This window comes from Anomalospiza imberbis, chromosome 15 (genome assembly GCF_031753505.1).
Source record: "Anomalospiza imberbis isolate Cuckoo-Finch-1a 21T00152 chromosome 15, ASM3175350v1, whole genome shotgun sequence".
Classification (NCBI taxonomy): domain Eukaryota; kingdom Metazoa; phylum Chordata; class Aves; order Passeriformes; family Viduidae; genus Anomalospiza; species Anomalospiza imberbis.
In genome coordinates, this window is record NC_089695.1 from 15174603 (window position 1) to 15194352 (window position 19750).

The 19750-nt window shown below is 52.7% G+C and overlaps 3 protein-coding genes across 6 annotated transcripts; 1 reads left to right on the forward strand and 2 right to left on the reverse strand.

The window, feature by feature from the left end:
- Positions 1–32: 32 nt before the first annotated feature.
- Positions 33–3740, reverse strand: THOC3 (THO complex subunit 3). 2 transcript variants are annotated; one of them, XM_068206091.1, is made up of 7 exons: positions 3699–3740; positions 2994–3152; positions 2482–2638; positions 1769–1973; positions 1273–1434; positions 1083–1183; positions 33–766 (listed from the first exon to the last, which is right to left on the reverse strand). In XM_068206091.1, the coding sequence occupies exons 1-7, from the start codon at positions 3723–3725 to the stop codon at positions 603–605; spliced, it is 975 nt and encodes a 324-aa protein (XP_068062192.1). In that variant the 5' UTR covers positions 3726–3740; the 3' UTR covers positions 33–602. The 2 variants fall into 2 exon arrangements, with proteins under 2 accessions (XP_068062192.1, XP_068062193.1); XM_068206092.1 differs by lacking the exon at positions 3699–3740 and having other exon boundaries at positions 2994–3216.
- SIMC1 (SUMO interacting motifs containing 1) lies at positions 3227–11699 on the forward strand. Of its 3 annotated transcripts, none has more exons than XM_068206081.1 (10): positions 3227–3418; positions 4787–5494; positions 5674–5894; positions 6543–6612; positions 7018–7163; positions 7625–7780; positions 8254–8382; positions 9337–9493; positions 9572–9656; positions 10928–11699. In XM_068206081.1, exons 1-10 carry the CDS (start codon positions 3317–3319, stop codon positions 11146–11148), a joined length of 1995 nt encoding a protein of 664 aa, XP_068062182.1. In that variant the 5' UTR covers positions 3227–3316; the 3' UTR covers positions 11149–11699. The 3 variants fall into 3 exon arrangements, with proteins under 3 accessions (XP_068062182.1, XP_068062183.1, XP_068062184.1); XM_068206082.1 differs by having other exon boundaries at positions 5677–5894; XM_068206083.1 differs by lacking the exon at positions 3227–3418 and adding an exon at positions 3915–4062 and having other exon boundaries at positions 4790–5494.
- Positions 11700–12364: 665 nt separating this feature from the next.
- KIAA1191 (KIAA1191 ortholog) lies at positions 12365–19321 on the reverse strand. The gene is made up of 7 exons (XM_068206093.1): positions 19164–19321; positions 18896–19086; positions 17470–17593; positions 16173–16297; positions 15042–15148; positions 14603–14739; positions 12365–14143 (listed from the first exon to the last, which is right to left on the reverse strand). Exons 1-7 carry the CDS (start codon positions 19189–19191, stop codon positions 13935–13937), a joined length of 921 nt encoding a protein of 306 aa, XP_068062194.1. The 5' UTR covers positions 19192–19321; the 3' UTR covers positions 12365–13934.
- Positions 19322–19750: the final 429 nt, after the last annotated feature.

The window sequence follows — 19750 nt, forward strand, 5'->3', positions numbered from 1 at the left end:
CCCTTCTTCCCCTTCAAATAGCCACAGGCACCTTCGTTAAGGAAGAGGATTTATCAAAATTAGAAAAAGACACCACAAATATTTTGAAAAAGTCCCAGCTGGGAAAACATCTACATGTTCAAACCCCCCACCCTCCCCTCATTGCCCCAGCGCAGGGAAGGGACATGGGATATCTGGGAGGGGGAGAGGCAGGTTGTGCTCCCGGGGCTGCCCTTGCCTCCAGGCTTTTGGGGACAAGGGGACAGTCACGTATCTCATCACTGCTGGGGAGCCTGGTCAAAGCAGAGCACCTCCCATGGGAGGCTCCTCAGCAGCCACCTTCAGTGAACTGATTTTCTTTGGCCACTTGCCTTTGGAACAAGCCCCCCACGCCCCAGAGAGGAGGTGGCAGAAGGGGACCTTGCCAGAATCCCCCCATTCTCCCCAGCACACAGCTGCCTGTTTGTAAAAGCTCCCAAGAACAAGACACACCGAGCTGAGCCCGAGGTCACAGCCCTGCCAGGCTGGCAAGGAGATGAGCCAGCTCCTTGCACCACCTATGCTATCTAAGCTCCCACCCTCAAGGGCAGGCAGGTGTTGCCTCCCTGGGTGCAGCAGCTTCATCAGGAGTCGTTGGGGAGCCCGAAAAGCTTGACAGTGCCGGCCTCCCGGCTGCTGTCATATTTGCCATCTTTGTCGTCACAGGCGAAGGCCAGCAGTGGCCTCTTCGGGTGCCAGGCCACTGTGAAGGTGGGGGACTCACACTGCACCTCCCAGAGCTTCTCTCCTGCATGGAAAAGGAGCCACGTCAGCCTGGAGAACCTCCAGCCCCCTCTGCTGCTCACCTCCCCAGAGCCAAGCACCTGTTGCTTCCCTCAGCGAAGGGAAGAGGCAGCACAAACGCTGCTCCAGCGCCTTTTAGTCACCCAGTGACAAGGTACAGACATGACAGGCATGTCTGCCACAGACTACTGAGGCAGAGGCTCCCCCTCATGGCGTTCTGCTCTGCACAGGAAAGCTCTTCCTTAGCAGATGGATTCTCCCGGTGTCCTTCCAGCTCTACCAGCACTTCTCCATCCAATTCCCCAAAATAAAACCATTACCTGTCTCCACCTCAGCAATGTCAATGAAGTGATCTTCTGATGCCGAGGCCAGCATCTTCCCATCGTGGCTGAAGCTCAACGTGCGCACGGGCCAGTCGAGCCTGCAGCAACCGAGGGGAGCACACAGTGAGGCACTGACACCACAGTCCCCAGAGAGGGGGGAAAACAATTTTGGGACAGCTCTACCTACCTGGAGAAGCACCTCACACACACCAGCTCATCCACATCCCAGAGGCTGACCAATGCATCAGCACTGCCTGTGGCAAAGTACTTCCCCATGGGATCAAACTTGATGCAGATGCAGTTGGAAGGATGGGCGTTGATGGACTGGATGGGTTTCAGCTCTGGGTAGCTGTGGAGGTGAGGGAGAGGGCAGAGAGCAAGTGAGAGAAGCACAGGGATTCCCTAGAGCAGGGCAGGCATGAGGCACACCAGGACTGGAAGCAAACCCTGCTGAGGCAGGAGACACTGAGCATCCAGTGAATGAGGCAAAGCATCAGGGACCATTTCGGGGAGCTGAGCCAGCCCCCAGCTATGGCAACCTCAGCTCCAGGCAAGCTCATTCCCACCACAGGGCAGGGGATTGCTGTGATGTGGGGCTCAGGTTTCCCAAAAGCAGCAAAGGCACTTGCAAATGACTGCAGCCAGCCCAGCCAGCCGGCCCACCAGCAGCCACGGGCACCTGCCTGAGGATGTTGATGCAGCCATTCCCATTGGTGAGGAAGAACATGTTGTTATCGTTGTTCCAGGAGATCTCGTTCACCTCAAACTTGAACTGTTCCTCAGCTTTGGAGCGATGTGTCTTGGCGTCAATGAAGGTGACCACATCATCCTTGTTCCCCACGGCAATGGTCTGTCCATCAGGGCTCCAGCAGATGTTGATGTTCTCACCTGAAAGGACAGAAAGGCAGCAGGTCCCACTTCCACTCCAAACCATTCCCAAATGGGAAAGACTACCAGTTGTTCAGTCTGACACACAAACCCTGCACAGTAACTATCCAGCAAAACCAAACTTGTGAGAAGTACAACTTGAAAACAATATGCCACACCCCATTTCAGCCAAGATGGGACCACAGTAACCATCACACAAGGTCATGCCAAAGATCTTCTGAATCCAGTCATCTCTGAGATCCAGAAAAAGCAGAAGACAAAATTAAATACTTTTGAATAAACATAAGAACATGGCAAGTTGCTAGCACCATATTTCAGCAGTTCTACCAGTCCTGACCCCACAGTAAATCAGCCCTCACATGATGAGTGTAATTCATATATAAAGCAGTTAGCAAAGATGTCCCAACCAGAAATAACCACAGGAAAGGTTCAAAGCTCTGTGCCACTGCAGATGGGCCCAACACAGCTGAGGTCCTGCCAGGACCCAGCCGGGAAGGCAGGGACTCACCTTTGGTGTTGACAGTGGCGATGCACTTGGTGGTGCGGACGTCCCAGATGCGGATGGTTTTGTCCCCTGACGCTGTGACAAACAGGTCAGGGTTGCTGGGGTGCCAGCAGAGCTGATCCACGCTGTCCCCGTGGCCCCGGTAGTTGTTCTCCTTCACCTGGAGGGAGAGGGCAGACGACGTGAGGGTGTGCCTAGCTCTGCTCCCACTCCTGCCACATCCCTGCACGCCGCATTCCCCGCTGGGATAGATCAGGAGCCGCGCCCGGGGCCGGCCAGGATGGGGAACCCCGCCAGGCACCAGCTCCTTTCCCGGCCCGCAGACCCGGCCTCCGCTGTCCTTGGCGATGCTCCTGTTCCGGCGCACACCGAGTACCCACCCCCAGGCCCGGGACCGACCACCGGGACACACTCCCGCTTCCGGACCCCAGCCCAAGCAGCCGCAGCCGGGGTACCCAAGGGCTCCCGGTAGGGATCCGCACCGCCCCCGCCCGCCCGATGCCGGCGGATCTCACCAGCCGGTCCTTCTCGAGCACGAAGACGCTGGCGGTCTTGTCGAAGGAGCCGGAGGCGAGGCGGCGGCCGCAGCAGCTCCAGGCCACCGAGTGCACCTTGGCGCCGTGCGCCGGGAACTCGCGGCTCCGCGTGTTGGCGCGGAACAGCTCCTGCATGGCCTGCACGTAGGGCGACAGCGCCATGGCGGGGCCGCCGCCACCGCCACCGGCACCGCGACCCCCGCGCGCGCCCCGCCCCGGCACCGCGCCTGACGCCACTTCCGCCGCCCCCCCGCGCCCGGCGCGGCCCCACCGGCGGAGCGGAGCCGCCGCCCGCCGCCCAGATGGATAACAACGTGGTCCTCGTCAGCGATTCGGACTCGGAGGGCGCCCGCTCGCCGCTGCTCCAGCCCTGCCGCTCCCGCCACTCGCTGCCCGCCCCCGCCGTGAGTCCGTGACTCCCGCCGGGAACGGCGCCACTGCCACACACAAGATGGCGGCGCTGCCATGGCGGGCGGGCACGGGAGGGGCGCACGGAGAAGCAGCCTCGGGGGCAGTGGAGGGGGTGGGCGTGAGTTCCGCGGCCCCGTCCCGTCCCAGCCGCGTCCTCAGGGACCTCCCAGCCTCTTCCTGGCCGGGCTCGGGTCCCCCGGGCCCCTCCTGTCAGCAGAGCCCCGTTCCACAAGCGTGCTCCCCGCAGGGGTCCCAGCCTCCTCGGCCATATACCTTTAGAAAGAGTCCGGTGCCTGCCATAGCGTGTCGCGGTGCCCTCGCTGCGCCCCGAGAAGGATCCGGCCCTGCAGGGCCCAGCGCCCGGAGGGGTCCGGCCGCGGGATGCGGTGGGGCGGTTGCCGCCCCTGTTCCCCGTGCCGTTCCTCTGCCCCGCTCCGCCGCCGGGTGCGGGGCCGGTGAGGTCGTGCGGCGGCGGTTCTGGGCACGAAGCTCGGGCTCGGACGGGGAAACGGTCGGTCCTCAGCCCCGCACCGCTGTCCCGGGTCCTGAGGCGGTTGGAGCCCTGCAGCTCCCTCTCCCCGCAGCCCGCTGGGCTTTGCACTCCCACTGGGGAAGGCAGCAGCTTTGAGTCGGGAAAGTGGATTTGAATTCTCTGCTAAACGTGTTCCCTGCTTTGAGGTGCTGAGGGCCATGTTTTTCCCAAGAGCAAACAGGCTCTGACCCCTCCTGGGCCTTCCAAAAGCTTGGGAAGTGCAGTGTGTGTCCTGCTGCTGGTGCAGGCACAGCTGCCTCCCCTACCTGTTCCTGCTGCCCCCTGGATCCTGCATCGCCCAGCGAGGCCTGGATGGGAATCCCCACAGTCTCAGGGCTGCTGTAGCTCCGACTGGTGCTACAGGTGTAAAGACAGCTTTGTTTCCTGCCACTCCTGTCCTCCAGAGCAGGGAATGTGCCATAGAAAAGGTGGCAGGGTTTGGATCCAGTGCTGTTCCTGCCAGTGCCTGGGTACAGGAGAGCTCCCTGTGCTTCCATTGCCCTCCCTGGACATGCCAGTAGGTATGGCATTTCCCTGTCATGGGAAGGAGCTGAGCAGGCAGCCAGGTCTGCTCTGAGTCAAGGCACAAGGACATGAGCCCTGAAGAGAGTGGGGAAGAAGAGCCTGGGTTGTGCTTAGGCTCAGCTGTGCTGCCAGGGGAGGCTGATCCCAGAGCTCAGGGCCACAGGCCCCTTGGACAGGCAGAAGGGTCTTTGCCCCTGTTTTTCTAGGCTGGTGCTCTTTTCCCTCTTGGACTGGGACTACAGTGCCATCATAGCAGAGGCTCCTGGCAGGACAGGACATTAACACTGCTGCTCTGTCCCCACAGGAGATCATTGACCTAACCTGCGAGGATGCAAACACAGACCCAACGCCGACGAGCAGCCTCACCTTCATCGATCTGACCAAGGACATGTGCAGCCTTCTCCACTCCACCCTTGGTGCTGCTCAGAACTCCAGAAACGCTGCCCCAGCAGCACACACGTCCCATCCCCAACTCTGCCCTGCTGCAGAAAAAGAAATGCAGGCAGTGCCAGAGCCGAGCCCTGCACCAGCATCGCACAACACTTCTGTGAAGCTCAGTTCCACCGTGGTCACAGCAGAAACCATGGAGAACCGCAGCTGCCTTTCTCCTGTCTCTAGGCACCACAGCTGGAGCTCGGAGCAGGATTACAGCACTACCGCCTTTAACAGCAGCTTGGACTCAGACTGCCTGTCCCCATCTCCCCCCAGCCTGGACAGCAACAGCAGCATGAGAGTTGATGGCCCAGAGGAAGATCCTCCCCAGCCCTGCCAGGAAAGGAACCTCCCCCCAAGGCTGAGCCCTGCCCCAGCCATTCCTATAACACCAGGAAAGCCCCAAAGGTCTTTGCCAGAAGCAAGTAACTTCCCACCACACCAACCAATCCAGCAAGCCACCCCAGCCAGGACTGATGCTGACAGCAAGGCCTTGCTGGACAAACTGCACAATTTCAGCAGGAGTGGAGTCCAGCACCTCTTCCTCCAAGGCATAGCACCCAACAGGGAAACAGAGAAGGTAAATAGGGTTTGGAGCAGCCCCTGTGGTAGAGGATGGAGCAAGGGCAGCCCCTGCTCTCGTTTGCCAGGCAGTCAGGGGCTCTGGTTATTGCAGTTCCCTTCACAGTGGGCCCCACATCACAGCTGGGTTCCTCTGTGTCTAGGGAGCTTTCACCCATTGTCTTGCCTTGTTCACAGCAGAAACCTGGGCTCATCCCCAGCGGGAAGCTGAGCCTGGTGCACACCACCATGGAGGAGAACAGCCTGGAGGGCACCTTATATTTCCTGAATGAGTTTGTCTCCTGCCAGCACTGTCCCCCCAAAGAAATCATGTGCCATCTGATCAAACAGATGCTGTTGGACACCCACGAAGGGGAGATCCTGAATGACATCTACACACTGCTGATGAAGATCCAAATGTATGTGTTCCCCTTGTCCCCTTGTGCCCCCCGCCGGGGCCCTGGGGCTGGCTAGGTGTTCCCAGGGGTCTGCCCAGCATAAGGGTTATTTCTCTGTGGTGTTCACCCACAGAACAGGGAGTGATTTCCCCTATAACCCAGGATAATCCTCATGCGAACACAAGCACATTCTAGGCTCTCTGAGGGTGGGTCAGGGACAGCTTGTGACACATGGGAGCCCTTGGGGACAGAAGAGTGTGTTGGCCTTGCCCTGAGGCACAGGTCTCATTCTTTACTGCTGTGACATGGCAGAAGGGCCTTCCCTGGACTACAGCAGTACCAGCAGTGGCTGGAGCAGCTTCCTTAGCTCCCTCGGGCCTCCCATAGAGCACAGAGAGGTACAACGTTTTATGAGGCCACAGGCCTAGGAGTCCTGGGCATCTCCTTGAAGTATAGCCCCTGTCAGGTGCTTCCAAAAAATTAATGTGTTATGGGGAGGAGAAATGGTGAGGGCAAAGATGGAGAGGGGAAGGCAGGGAAGGCACCTGAGCAAGTGGGGGTGGGAGTGGCTGGGGAAGGGCTAAGGGCTGGGGAAGGGCTAAGAGGCTGCCGTGCCTCCAAGCAGATGGTCAGGCAGTTCAGCACAAATGGACATGGCTGTCCTTGCAGGCTCCATCCAGCCAACATCACCACGGTGGGATGGGACTGGACACTGGTGAAATTCATCATGGAGCACCAGGTACTTGGCACCTTGTGTGTCACATGGGGCAGGGATCATCCAGCATATGCTGCTTGAGGGTGAAATATTCCTAAGTGCTTCCTGTGGCTGTGCTCTGCTGCAGAGCTGGCCAGTCCAAGAGTGAGTGCCAGCTGGGAATCCCACATTTATCCACAGTGCTCCCTTAACCCTTTGCACAGTTTTAGGCAGGTTGTCCCACTGAGGAAGGCACAGATAAACCCTCTCTGGGTCACAGCACTAGTGCAATGCCCAGCAATGCCCTTCAGGGTCTTGCATGAGCCAGGCAGCTCCTTCTACAACTAACTCCTCAGTATGTACATCACTACACTCTCAAGACAGCCAGCTTCCCTGGTGTTTCTAAGCCTGTGGCCCCACCACACTCATGTGCTCTCCATCTGCCCCCAGGAGAAGCCCCCTGGCTGGCTCCTCTTCCTGCAGTACGTGGTACAGACCCTGGAGGATGACTTCCAGCACAATCTGAAGTCACACCAGCTGCAGAAGTCAATTGCCAAGAAAATGCTTTCATGTGACTTGTGCTTCAGCAATGTCAAGTAAGGGACACCTCCTTGTTCTCTAACCAGAAGCTGAGAGGCACGGGCTTAGGGAACACTTGTCAAGACGACAGTCAGACTTTCAGACTTTCCAAGAAGCAGTCTTGGGAGACAAAGGGAAGTGTAGGGCTAGCTATAGGGACTAGGAAAAGATTTACAAAAGCAAACCACCACAGATAATACAAGGCCTTTCCAGTCACAACAGAATGGGCTTTTCCCAGGGATGAGATCAGATTTGCATTGCTCAGGACAGGACTAAGAAGGAGGCAGTCTTGTAGGCAAGTGTACAAATCAAGAGAGCTCCTCTGTTGAGCTGTTCAACAGAGGTACTCCCTAACCTGTCCAAGTGGGTGGAACATACTCTTCATTCTCAAGGCCTTTCCTCAAGCTCCAAGTGGATCTAAAGGCCAGAACGCAGCAAACGAGGCACATCCCCAATAAAATTCTTGTTTCTGTTCCAGGGAAGTGGTCGAGTGGTTGGTGGCAGCAGTTACAGGAGTTGGGTTCTCCCAGCCCCGGGAACAGCTGCAAGAAGCCAGGGCTGAACACAGCTCATCTTCACCAAGGCTGGCCGGCACTCAGACAGACCAGGCCCAGACAGCTTTCTTTGCCCAAAAGTAAGCTCCAGAATCCCAAACTCCCTGCTGGCACTATCATGGACCCAAGTCAGGCAGAAGCCAGAGTCACTCTCCTGCTGTCAGTTCAGGGAAGCCAGGCTGTACCTGGGACCAGCTTTGCTGGTTCTTCTTTGGGTTAAAGACTTGGTGAGCAAAAGACTCTCACCTGGTAGGAAACTGGCTCAGTGTCATCCTCTTGCATGTAGTGCAAGGCTGGAGCTTGTGTCCCACAGCTCAGGCAGCCCATACTGCTCCAACACTCAGGAGAGCCACCAAGACCTCCTGAGGGTCAATCTGGGGATGAGCTTTGCTTGCAAAACCATCAGATTCAGAAGCCACCAGGAGACACCAAACCTGGCCCACTGCATTCCCATACCCCTCACCGCACAAGGCTGAAGCAGGGGCCACCCCAAGGCTTGCTTGGCAAGCTGAGGGGCAGAGTCCCCCTGTGCTGACTGTCCCCTCTCACCCAGGACGATGCTCCTGCTCCAGCGGATGTTGTCCATGGCAGTGGAAGTGGACAGATCTCCCACCTGCAGCTCCCGTAAGATTGCAGACGACATATTCCCGTTCATACTGAATATCCCCCTGAGGAGCCAAAGGTGAGACAAGGATGTGCAAGGCAGCATTTGCCTGGGTGAACAATGGTCTTATTCCCAATTCACATCCAAGTCTGGATGCATAAAGTTTTACAGGGTATAAAAAGACAGGCCAGCCATCAAGATCATGGCTGTGTCTCCCATGGAGAGGCAACATCACCAGCTGAGCAGATGATGTGTTGCTGGAAACACGCTCAGGTGGTGTTTTGCTGAGAACAGTCAATTCTCCCACTTGTTAAAGTTGTGACCTTAAAACTGTAAAGAGGGTCTGAAAAGCAGTACTGTGCAGCACAGCCAAGCACTGGCAAAGACATCACTGATTCCCATGAGCAACCAGGTAGTCAGAAATATAATGCAGTTCCTACAGCTTTGCCTTGACATCCTTTGTTTGCTTCTTTAAGAAATGCAAATGTGAAGCCAAAGCACAAGGGCATGAAGAGACCACTAAGCCCCCAAGCATTTCAAACCCATATTTCAATGCCCAGCAAGCAGCCCTTCACACCCTTTCAGCAGACCTCTGTGCACACACCAGGTATAAACCAAGCCAAACTGACTCTAACAAAAGCTGTCACTTTGCCCAGGACAGATATAGACTGTCTACTCCTGACCCCACCCCCACCCTTGCTTGGCTGGGCTCCCTGCAAGTCAGCAGGAACGAGCCATTGCCACACAGGCTGCTGGGCAGGGTGAAGTGAAGCAGCTCAGTTTGCTTTAGAGACTGTACTCACCTCCAGCTGCTGCAGGCCACACCTGAGGATGAAAACATGGCCATGGCCAAGCTTCATAACAAATGTCTCTCACCACATCTGGTGGTCTTCCTTCCAGGGCATGGCTGGGTAGCCCCTGCGGTCACCCCACATCTGCACTAGGTCAACAGGACAGCAGGAGCATGCTGGAACAGTTGTCTCTGGTCAGGCTGTGCTGTGTCAACCAAAGTAAATTCCTTTTGTGTTCCAGGGAAGCTCTATTAAACACCATGGAGAGCCAGCTCCTGCGCTGCAGACTTCTAGAGCTGTTATTCCAGCATAGTTGTGACGTGCCCACAACATCATCCATGTCTCTGGACAAGGTCCTGTACTTCCTGAGCCACTCCTCTGTACTGCCACAATTCCAGGTATTCAGTCCAACCTCTCCTTTGACTTGTTTTCCTCTGAGAAAACTTCTAACAACCAAATACTGTCTCCTGTCCTAGGATGAAACAGCAACATGGCAAAGGTGGGATGAGATGCTGCAGTACTTGAGTTTGCTGCTGCTGAGTTACCATGGTGTAAAACTGGGTAAGCAGTGCTTGTTCTGGCCCTAACAGTCTCATCAAGAGGCTGCAGCAGAACAGCCAAATTCCTCTTCCTCCTCTCATCACTATTGGACCCATGCCCACTGAATCTTAGAAAGACAGTGTGCCTCCATCCATGATAGTAACTATTCCCAGCAGTCAAAGAAGTGATTTTGCATTAATCAGAACACCCACCTTGCTTTGCCAAGTTTAGCCCCTGCAAAATAGCCTTCCTAAAGGAAGGAAGCACTTCCCAGCACGGGACAGTACACAAGAGGGTGTTTTATACCCACTGTTGTCCAAGTTGCTGCACAGTGGGTGGAAGAATAGCGTGGTTTAGGAAGAAAAGCAGAAGGTGGAGGGATCATAGAATATCCCAAGTTGGAAGAGAGACACAAGAATCATTGAACTCCACTCCTGGAGCTCTGGCAGCCTTGGAGCCTTGACTGTCCCCTGGGAAGCCTGTTCAGTGCCCAACCATCCTGTGGGGGAAGACTTTTTTGCTAAGAGCCAACCTAAATCTCCCTTGGCACATCTCCAGTCATTCCCTTGGGTCCTGTCACTGTCCTACAGAGCAGAGATGGGAGCTGCCCCTCCCTCCTGAGGAAGCTGTAGACCCCAGTGAGGTCTGATCTGTTTCCTCGAGGTTGAACACAGCAAGTGACCTAAGCCACTCCTCATTTGGCTTTCCCTCTAGACCCCTCAGCATCTCTGAAGCCCTCCTTTGGGCAAGCCAGGACACTTTCAGCACTTAGTAAACTCTGTAGGGAACACTACCCACAGCAGCCATGGAAACAGCAGCAATTCTGACCCCAGGAGAGTGGCACAGTCACAAAACACTCTGTAAAACTCTGTATTTTGCCAGAAGTCTCTTCTAACTTCATGTGCTTTAGCCCAGGGTTAAGGCTGTCAGGAATGAATGCAGAGGAATCCACCATCATATATGCAAAGTCTCACTCTCCCTGAAGTCCTAGATAATAATCACTGCTGTTGAGCTCTTTGGAGACTCCTTTGCAGCTGCCCATTTTGCCATTCACACAGAAGACAAGGATTATACAAGCCTTGCCCCTTCCCCATTCCCTGGGCTCTCTCTGCATGCCAAATGAGCTCCAGGAGGGACCAGTTCCTTCTTCCCAAAGCCTTGTGCAGAACTATCAAGGATAACAAAAGGGTCAGTCCCATTTCCAGCACTGCCTGTGGCACACTGGGGTCCATCCCAGCAGCTCAGGCAGCCCTTTGGGTGTTGTCTATCCCCACCAGTATTTCCTCTTGCAGAGCACCTGCGGACCTCTGTCAGTGACCGGATGAAACTGATTGCTCAGAAAGCCAAGCCCAGGCTCCAGGACAGTGATGACATCAGCCAGCTGGACATTCAGCTGAAGATGAATGACTTCATCAGCAGAATGCAGAAGACCCTGGGGGAGCCTTTTCCCCCACAAATCCAGGAGAAATTGTTCATGCTGCAGGAGTTGTTCTTAATTGTCACTGCTGCCTGATGGAGACAACCACTGCAGCAAGGAGGACAAAACTTTGTGTTCTTAATATAAAACCCCCCCATCTCATGCTGCAAGCTCAGCATCATGGGGGTTGGTTTATACAGTTCTGTTGAAAGACGTTTGGTTTACATTGTCTCAGAATTGCCATTCAAGTTTGCCTTGTTATGCATTTTTACAAAGCACTTTGTACTTTAAAAAATGAGTTTTTCCATGTTTGCTAAGACACTTTTGTCTTGATGCCAGCACTGCCCAAAGGAAGTCTTTTCCCCCACAAATCCAGGAGAAATTGCTCATGCTGCAAGAGTTGTTCTTCACTGTCACTGCTGCCTGATGGAGACAACCACTGCAGGAAGGGGGACAAAACTTCATGTTCTAAATATAACCCCCCATCTCATACTGCAATCACAGCATCACGGGGGTTGGTTTGTACAGTTCTTTTGAAAGATGTTTGGTTTACATTGTTTCAGAATTTCCGTTCAAGTTTACCTCATGCAATTTTACAAAGCACTTTGTAGACTTTAAAAAATAAATTCTTTTCATGTTTGCTAAGACTCTTTAGTCCTGGTGCCAGCACTGCCCAAAATCCAGAGCTCTGTCAGATCACACCACAAGGCCACACTTTAAACCCCAGCCTTCCCAATCTGTGAGATTCACCTGTGTCATCAGAACCACAGCAGCAGTCTGTACCTCAGTACCCGAATCTGTTCCATGACCTTGAGCTCAGCTTACACTCCAGGAGCACAGGGAACTCCAGCATTCAGAGCTCAGACTTCCCCAGCCCAGGTGAATCATGTGCTCCATCAGCAGTACTTTAAAGGGCAGCTAAGAACTCTACAACACCAAACCACAACTTCCCAGAGGGGAACTGGACATCTCTAGAGAAACACCAGCCTAGTCCCCACACCTGTGCCCACCTCCACAGTACAGGTGGAAACCCAGCACACAAGAAACAAGAGACAAAATCTCAGGAACATGAATTTGGATTGCTCAAGAAAACACAGATTTCATGTTTAGTTTCATCTGCACAAGCCCTAAGGCAGAACTGAGCCTGGCAGTAAACCCAGTCTCCCTGTGAAACGGGAGTTTGTGAGCAAATATTTCACCCTAGTGAGGTGCTGCCAGAGCCTTATCCACCAGAACCTTGACCTCAAACTCACTGGACAGCCCCAGATTTCTCCCACAGATGCTCTGCCAGCACCAACACACACTGTGGACCTTCATTCCACTAGGATTTTATTGTCCTGTAACAAACAAAACAAACATACACATTAGGAGACATGAATACAGTCAAAAATAAATTAATGTCCAATGAGAGCCTGATTGCCAAGGTGCAAATGAGTGGTGACAGAAATGCTCGTTTGGGTGGGGGACTTTCACACAACACATCACTGGCAGTGCTGCTGAAGGTTGAGAGAAAGCAGTGCTACAAAATGTGCTGCTTCAGACGGGCCAGCAGCCAGCCAAGGGAACCAACCCTGTCTCACCCTCCAGGGAGAGCGTTTGGTTTAAGAAGTCAGAAACCCTGGAGCTCAACAGTTACCACCTGTTAAGTAACCTCTGTATAATGTCCTGGCAACAGAGAAGCTTCCACTTCCAGATGCAAGGCTACTGCTGGCTGAGGGACTCTGCTGCACAATCGTGAGATCAAGAGCAGACCTGAGGAGACCCATTTGCCACAGCAAAGGTGAGGATTACCGAGCAATGCTGCCTATCATGCTTAAGGGATTAGATGGTAGGCAGGAGTTCCTTCCACTTTTCCTGAAAGTCGGTGTTAGCTGTTCCTAGGAACTGGTTCAGACTCGGTCAAGGATCACATCCAGCTGCACCTTAGCAGGGAGGAATGTTCAACCTTGGTCTGCCCTCAGTCCTCCCCAGCCCTGCAGAACACACTTAATGCTGATAAAACAAAATACCCTGTCTGAGAAGCGTTTCCAGTGTCTTATACATTCTACACGGTTCTAGGGAAAAAAACAAACCAACAAACACAAATCAAGCAGCATCCAGAGTGCCAGAACACGTGCAAATCTGCTGTCTAGAACACAGGACCGTGCTGTTTTGCAGAACGAAGAGAGGAGGATTACTTGTTCAAGCCACACCAGCTTTGATTACTTCCACCTTCTTAGAGGAACATAAAGAGTTGGAGGAAAAGGAATCCTTCCTCATTGCTTCCAAGCTCCATTAGATTCTGCTCCCTGCCTTTCCAATGAGAACATCTTAGAATGGTCACTATTCCCTTTTCCCTTCAAAAAACATTCCAAGAACAAAAAACATGGTCACACTGGATAGTGAGGGAGTGCTACATTTATACTGACCTACCACATACCCCATCTTCCTTCTGGCAGTTAATGGTCCAGTTTTCAGTCCTTGCTTGTTCACATCATTTTCTGCTTGACCTCTTGACAGAACCAGTCCTCCTGTGGGTCCTTCAGCACTGAGCAGGACAAGACAATCACATTCCAGGTATACAAGCCAGGTGCTCACACACCACATGGAATCCTGTCCAAAATAAACATGGTTCAGGGTTTCACTGTGGTGTTGTGTACTGGGAGGCACATCCAGAGCAGCCTGGCAACCCAAACCAGTGCAGTAGACAGGATGGTTTACATTGGTGTAGGACTGGTGTAGGAGTTTTTCCAAGACTGGCTTTAGCAGGACAATCACAACTGTTTCTTTTTCTGACATGAAGAGCTGGAAAGGGAGACTTTCCTAATTTACTGCAGCACACAGGACAGGGAAGCAGAGCCTAAGACACCCTGTAGCCTGCTAAAGACACTGGAAGCCTTCCTCTAGAACCCAGTGGGAGTGAGCACGTTCAAATCCCGAGGTTTGATATTGTGGGAACGTGGAGATTGTTTCCTCCCATCTGTGCCTGGAATGTCCATTTTGGGTGGCTTGAAGGTGACTGAATCCTCTGTCATCCTTGTAGCCTGAGCACGCATCAGCTCCATTGGGGATGGCTTCTGGGCACCCTTATAGGACTGAATGGTAAATCCTCCTGATGAAAAAAAAAACACAGTAAGAACTAGGAAAAAAAAATGCCAAATGCTTTTCCTACTGCTGCCAGGATTGAGCAGTGTCACTGACACTCAGCACCACAGACAGCCTATGCAAATTCCAGCAGCTTCATATCATCTGAAGCCTATTCCATATCAGGGGTTGGCACTTCCAGTACTGGTTACATCACATATCAGAGAAAGAGTAAAAAGCTGTCACCTTCACACCCTGCCCCTCCCACTGCAGCTCACCGCAACTTATTTCTACTTCCAGATCCTTGGCACAGGTTTTACCCAACTGCTCTATATTTAGGCAGAGAAATTATATGACTAACACACATTCCCAAGGTGGTCCTGGAGAGTAACAAGACAAGCAGGATAAGACTCCAGAAAGAGCCAGCAAGTCTGTTGTGTGACAGTTCCCCCCTTGCTCTTGGCAAGGCAGATTTTCAAGGACATACCTGCATCACTGGTCGACTTCTGGACAGCTCTGGGTCCAAAAAAGCTCCATCTTTCAGATGGCAATCTGTCCCCACCACCTTCCATAGCAAAGTCCGAGCCAGTGATAGAAGTAGAGGATCCCTGGCTAAACCAGCCCCTAAGGAAAAAAAATAATTGAGATGTTTAAAACATCAGAATAAATACTTCAAGTGACTCCACTATGCCAGGAACTTTTCATGTAGTCAAAAGGGGCAATTTAAGAAATCTTAATAGGTTTGTTACCACCCAGGATAAGCTATGCATGCTCAAGCTCCACAGGCTTCCAACATTTGGATCTACCCAACACAAATCCTCATCAGGCTCTAAATTTCACCCTGTGCAGTCCCTCAAAGGATACAAAGGTTATTTGTAGCAGCTCCCACCCCAGCAGCCTGTAGGAAACCAAAGGAGGCAGAGTACCTGTTTCTGTGCCGGGGGGAGGAGTGGGGGGTGCTGCTTGGAGTGGACTGAGCAGAAGAATTCTGTTTGTCATCTTTTGCTGTCTCTCCATTCTGCAGTTTTAGGTTCTGCCAGGAGAGGCAAGAGAAACAGAAGCAACACAGCTTAAATACTGGACATAAGGAACAACACCCAGTTTTTTCACCAAAATCAGACCATTGTTTCTATCGCAGGTGATAAAGAATAACCTAAAGTTGTATCCAGTATTACAATACCTACATATACTCCCTTAAGTTTCTCTCTCCACATCAAATATTAGCATTTTTAGCATTCACTTCAGGCTACAGAAAGGAACAGCAGCACTCATAGGTACAAGATCAGAGATACCAGACCCTGTAAAGCAATTAGTGTACATCAGGATGGAAACACTGCTCTGGAACAGAAATGAACCTGGGCACAAAATAAACAGGAAGTGGGTGTATGCAAACCACATTCTTACAAGCTGGACAGTACAAACTGAACTTTGAAGAAGTCATTTGAAGGGTAGTTACAGTTCAAACACAAAATACACAGGGTACCTTGTAATGTTTCCTGTGGCTATTCAAGCCACACTAATGCAATTCATGGACGCAGTTACTGAAACTTTGGCCTCGTGGGAGGACACTGGAAGGGTTGACTATTTAACTCCAACTGCAAATTTTTTTTTAAGAGCTCAGCAGCCCACAGTAACATCTTCATTCAAGACTTTTGTTTTCTGTAAGATACATCTGGTAATTTCCACAATGGAAATGCACAGTTTAAAAGTTCTCTTTGGACACATAGTTGCAGAATTCAACTGCAGGGAACCATTCAAAAGTACAGCAAGAAATCAGATTGTACAGGGTTGTCCCCACTTGGAACGACAAATGTCATAGTTTGATATGACAGTGAAATGTGACAGATTTGAGAAAAAAAAAGCTGTTTAAAAACTACAAAGGCTAATGTTAACTTTAAAATACAACTGGGTAAACTTTTCTACACAATGAGCTAAAAGCTTTCAGAGGAAGCAGCTTAAGGAAAGTTTTGGCAACACACTCCAAAAGTAATGTCACCAGGTAAATGTTAAGCCAGACACATCCTACATAGAGAAATCCAATGAAAAACAAGGCTTACATGGACTGCCTCAGCCACTCGGTGGTACTTGGTCTCCTCAGTGGTGAGGCCTTTGTGGGGTGTGTAGCCAGCTTCCCTCAGCCCTGCCTGCTGCTCAAAGCGCTGGATGCTCTCCTGAGTCTGCTCTGGAACACACACGAGCACAAATTCAAACTGAAATGCCACCACAAGCAGTTCCAGCAACTGAATGCAAACCCTTTTTTCATCATTCACACATTGTAACAAGCTGAGGCAGAAATATGAAGCAGGTGAGATATTCTGACTTGAAAACCACCCTGAGACACAGGGCTAAGTCAGATGAGCAGTGATTTGTCCCAAATCACCAGACATATCACAAATGCAACACCTGTAATTAATCCCATCTCACCCCAGACACTGCATCATTCCTACTCACAACTTCATCAATCTAGGAGAACCCAGTAAGTTGGACACTAAGTGTCCCATTGCATTCAAGGGAGCCTTGCAGGTCATGTTTTAAAGACTCCCAGTGATGTGATTTTAGAGCGGGTGAAATAAGCTATTTCAGCCAGACACAGAGCCAGCATCTACTACACTCATATCAACTTCAGTTCTGAAAAACAATCACTTCCTCCAAACCCCAGCATTAAGATGTTCATTCCCAAGTGGAAAAAGTCAAAAGTAATCAGAGCACAAAAAGGTTAGCGGAAAAGCCCATTGTCTTCTTTAAAACAGATAACACTTCCCATCCTAAAGTTATTTTCAGATCCCTGTTTTTTGTAGCTGCTGAAAGAAGAGGCAGCGAGGCCAGATTAACACAGAAAAAATTCATCTAATTGCAAAAGGGCACATCACCTCTGCAAACATAAGTGACCCAATTTTATTTTAAAGCATCATTATTTGTGTTTAGAAGTGCTGCAGTTAGCAAGGCAGCTGCTGCTATTAACAACATCAATGCCAGCAAGTGCTCCATTAGCACAGTGTGTCAGCTCCCCTCACTACTTGGGTTAATGGTAGAGCTCTGCCTGTCATTCAGAAATAACGAGTTAATAATCAAACAGAGCAGCAGCAGCCTCTGCACTCCAGTAACATGTACTGCAGTGTCCTGTCAGCAAACAACAAACTCTGCACTCCTACCCCTGGAAACACAGAAACACCACATGTGGCCTATTCCCCAGTTCCTTGCTTCCTTCTAGAAACATCCTCTGAAGAAAACAAACACAGCACCAGCGCAGAGCCAGTCTGAACCCAAGAGTTCTTCAGGAATTACCCTGAGACATCACCAAGGCATCACCAAGTGCCCAACCCACACACGAGAGCATGAGAGGTGAGTTCTTACTTGTGATGAGGGAGTTCATGATGATGTGAGTGGCCTTGGCCTTCACCACAGGCACCTTGTTCACGCTTTCTGTGGACGACGAAGGAGTTATGACAGGCTTCATGTTGGCATCCCCTTCCTCATCCTGTGGGGAAGCAGCAGGGGACAGTTTGAGATGGGGAGGTATCTCAGCACCTGGCCAGGACACATCTCTAACTACACAAGTGAGACAAGGCCATGCTGCTCTGGCAGCCAGCCTTCATCCCATGGGAGAAATCCCTATGCTGTGCACACTGCAGCCCAGGAATGGTCAGAATCTTACACTCATGAATAAGTGACTTGCATCCAACATCTGACATCTACCAGGCTCACAGCAAACAAGTTGTTAGTCCAAGTACAAAAAGGTCAACAGGAAAGAAACCAGAACATCTGTTCTGCTCCTAAATGCAAACTGTATTTCAAGGTCAACTGGGCAAAAGCACCAAAGAGCACCTTCCACAGGCAGCTCGAGCACCAGCTGTTCACAGAGTGGCAGTCACAGAGCAGAGCCTGGGGTGAACAACTTGTTTTCCCACCTCATTCCTTATGTTTCTTGCTCACTGTGTTGGGTGGTCATAGTTTGACCACTGACCACTAGACCCCAGCAAAGAAACAGAAAAGAAATGCTAGAAAACAAAGTATCCTGTGAAACACTGATTTCCTCCTCCCAACACAGGAGTTCCCTACTGGAGAGTCTACTTTTTGTACCAAACCACAACTTCTGGTTGCCTCCCACAAGAGATTTAAAAACCAAGGAGGTATAAAGCAGAGGTTAAGCTCAAAGGGATACAGAATTAAGCTCCTCCATCCAACAACATTTAGCTTAATTTCAAACTTAGAAAACACCTTTTAAATGTAAAAGGGCTGGTCCTGCACTCAAACCATAGAATCCCAGAATGGTTTGGGTTGGAAGGGATCTTAAAGATCGTCCAGTTCCAATCCCCCACCATGGTGGGGGGACGCATTCCACTAGAGCAGCTCGTTCAGAGCTCCCACCAACCTGGCCTTGAACACGTCTAGGGAATGGGACAGCCACAGCTTCTCTGTGCAAACTGTGCCAGTGCCTCACCCTTACTGTAAAGGATTGACATCCAAACGAAACCAGCCTTATGCTCTAGTTTAATTACACCTGGTTGCTGGAATTTTCTTAACCACAAACACGGAGGAGACGCTCAGCACACGCTTGTCCCAGCCACATCTCCATGTGGCCAGAGCAAGGCCAGGCAGCAGTGCCGGGCTCTGTCCCCAGCCCCTCCCGAGGGTCCTGCTGCGAGGGCAGGGGGGCAGCGCCAGTCGGGCAGGAGGGGTGTAAGGACGGGGGGAATGCTTGGGAAAAGGGGGATGCCAGGAGACGTGTGCCAGAGCTGCGGGGTACCCCAGGACATGCCGGGGCCAGCCGGGCCCGTACCTTCGAGAGCTCCTGGTACTTGCGCTCGGGGATGACCGGCTGCTTCCAGAGCATGCTGGCGCACAGATCGGCGGGCGGCGGCGTCATGGGCGCCGTGTCCTCCAGGGCATCGTCGTAGCTGAAGGCGCGGCGGGGAACGCCGAGGGGCAACGACATCCTGCCCGAGCGCGGCCCGCCGCCCGGCTCCAGCGCTGCGGAGAGAGCGCAGCACTCAGCGCCCGCCGCCGCGCCCGACCGAGGCCGGCGGGGAGCGCGTGGGGAACCTTACCGGGAGCGTCGGGCTTCCCAGAGCTCATGGCGGGGGCTCAGCGGGGCTCGGCGAGGGGCAGCAGGGCCAGGCCCGGAGCGGCCATAGCGGCGCCTCCGCGAGCCGCCTCAGCCGCAGGGTGGCGGCGCCTGCGGGGGTGCTCTTATAGGGGCGCGGTCTCGCGAGACGGGGTGGTTTCGCGCGGGGCACGCCGGGAGGTGTAGTTCGGGGGGAGAAGGCGGGGTTTGCCGGACACGCGGGTCCCCAGCGCACCCACGGCACCCACGGCACCCACGGTGGCGGGGTTGAGGTCGTGTCCTGTCCTCCTGCAGACAGCTTGCTGGGTCAGCCCGCAGCGCTGAGTCCTGGAAAACCAATCCTGGAAGATGGCAAGCCCATCAGGGAACGGGAGTACGTGGCAGGCAGTCTCACTGTGACAGCTTTTCTACAGCTGCTTCTCCCTCCATCAATGAAAGGTGACCTCTGTGCTGCCCTCCAGTTCCTCGGCAGGGAAGAGACCCCAGCCTGCTCTCCTCCCAAGCTGCAGGCACAGGGGAAGGCCGCAGCACATGGCCCTGCTCCGACTTACACTCCCTACCGGACAATCG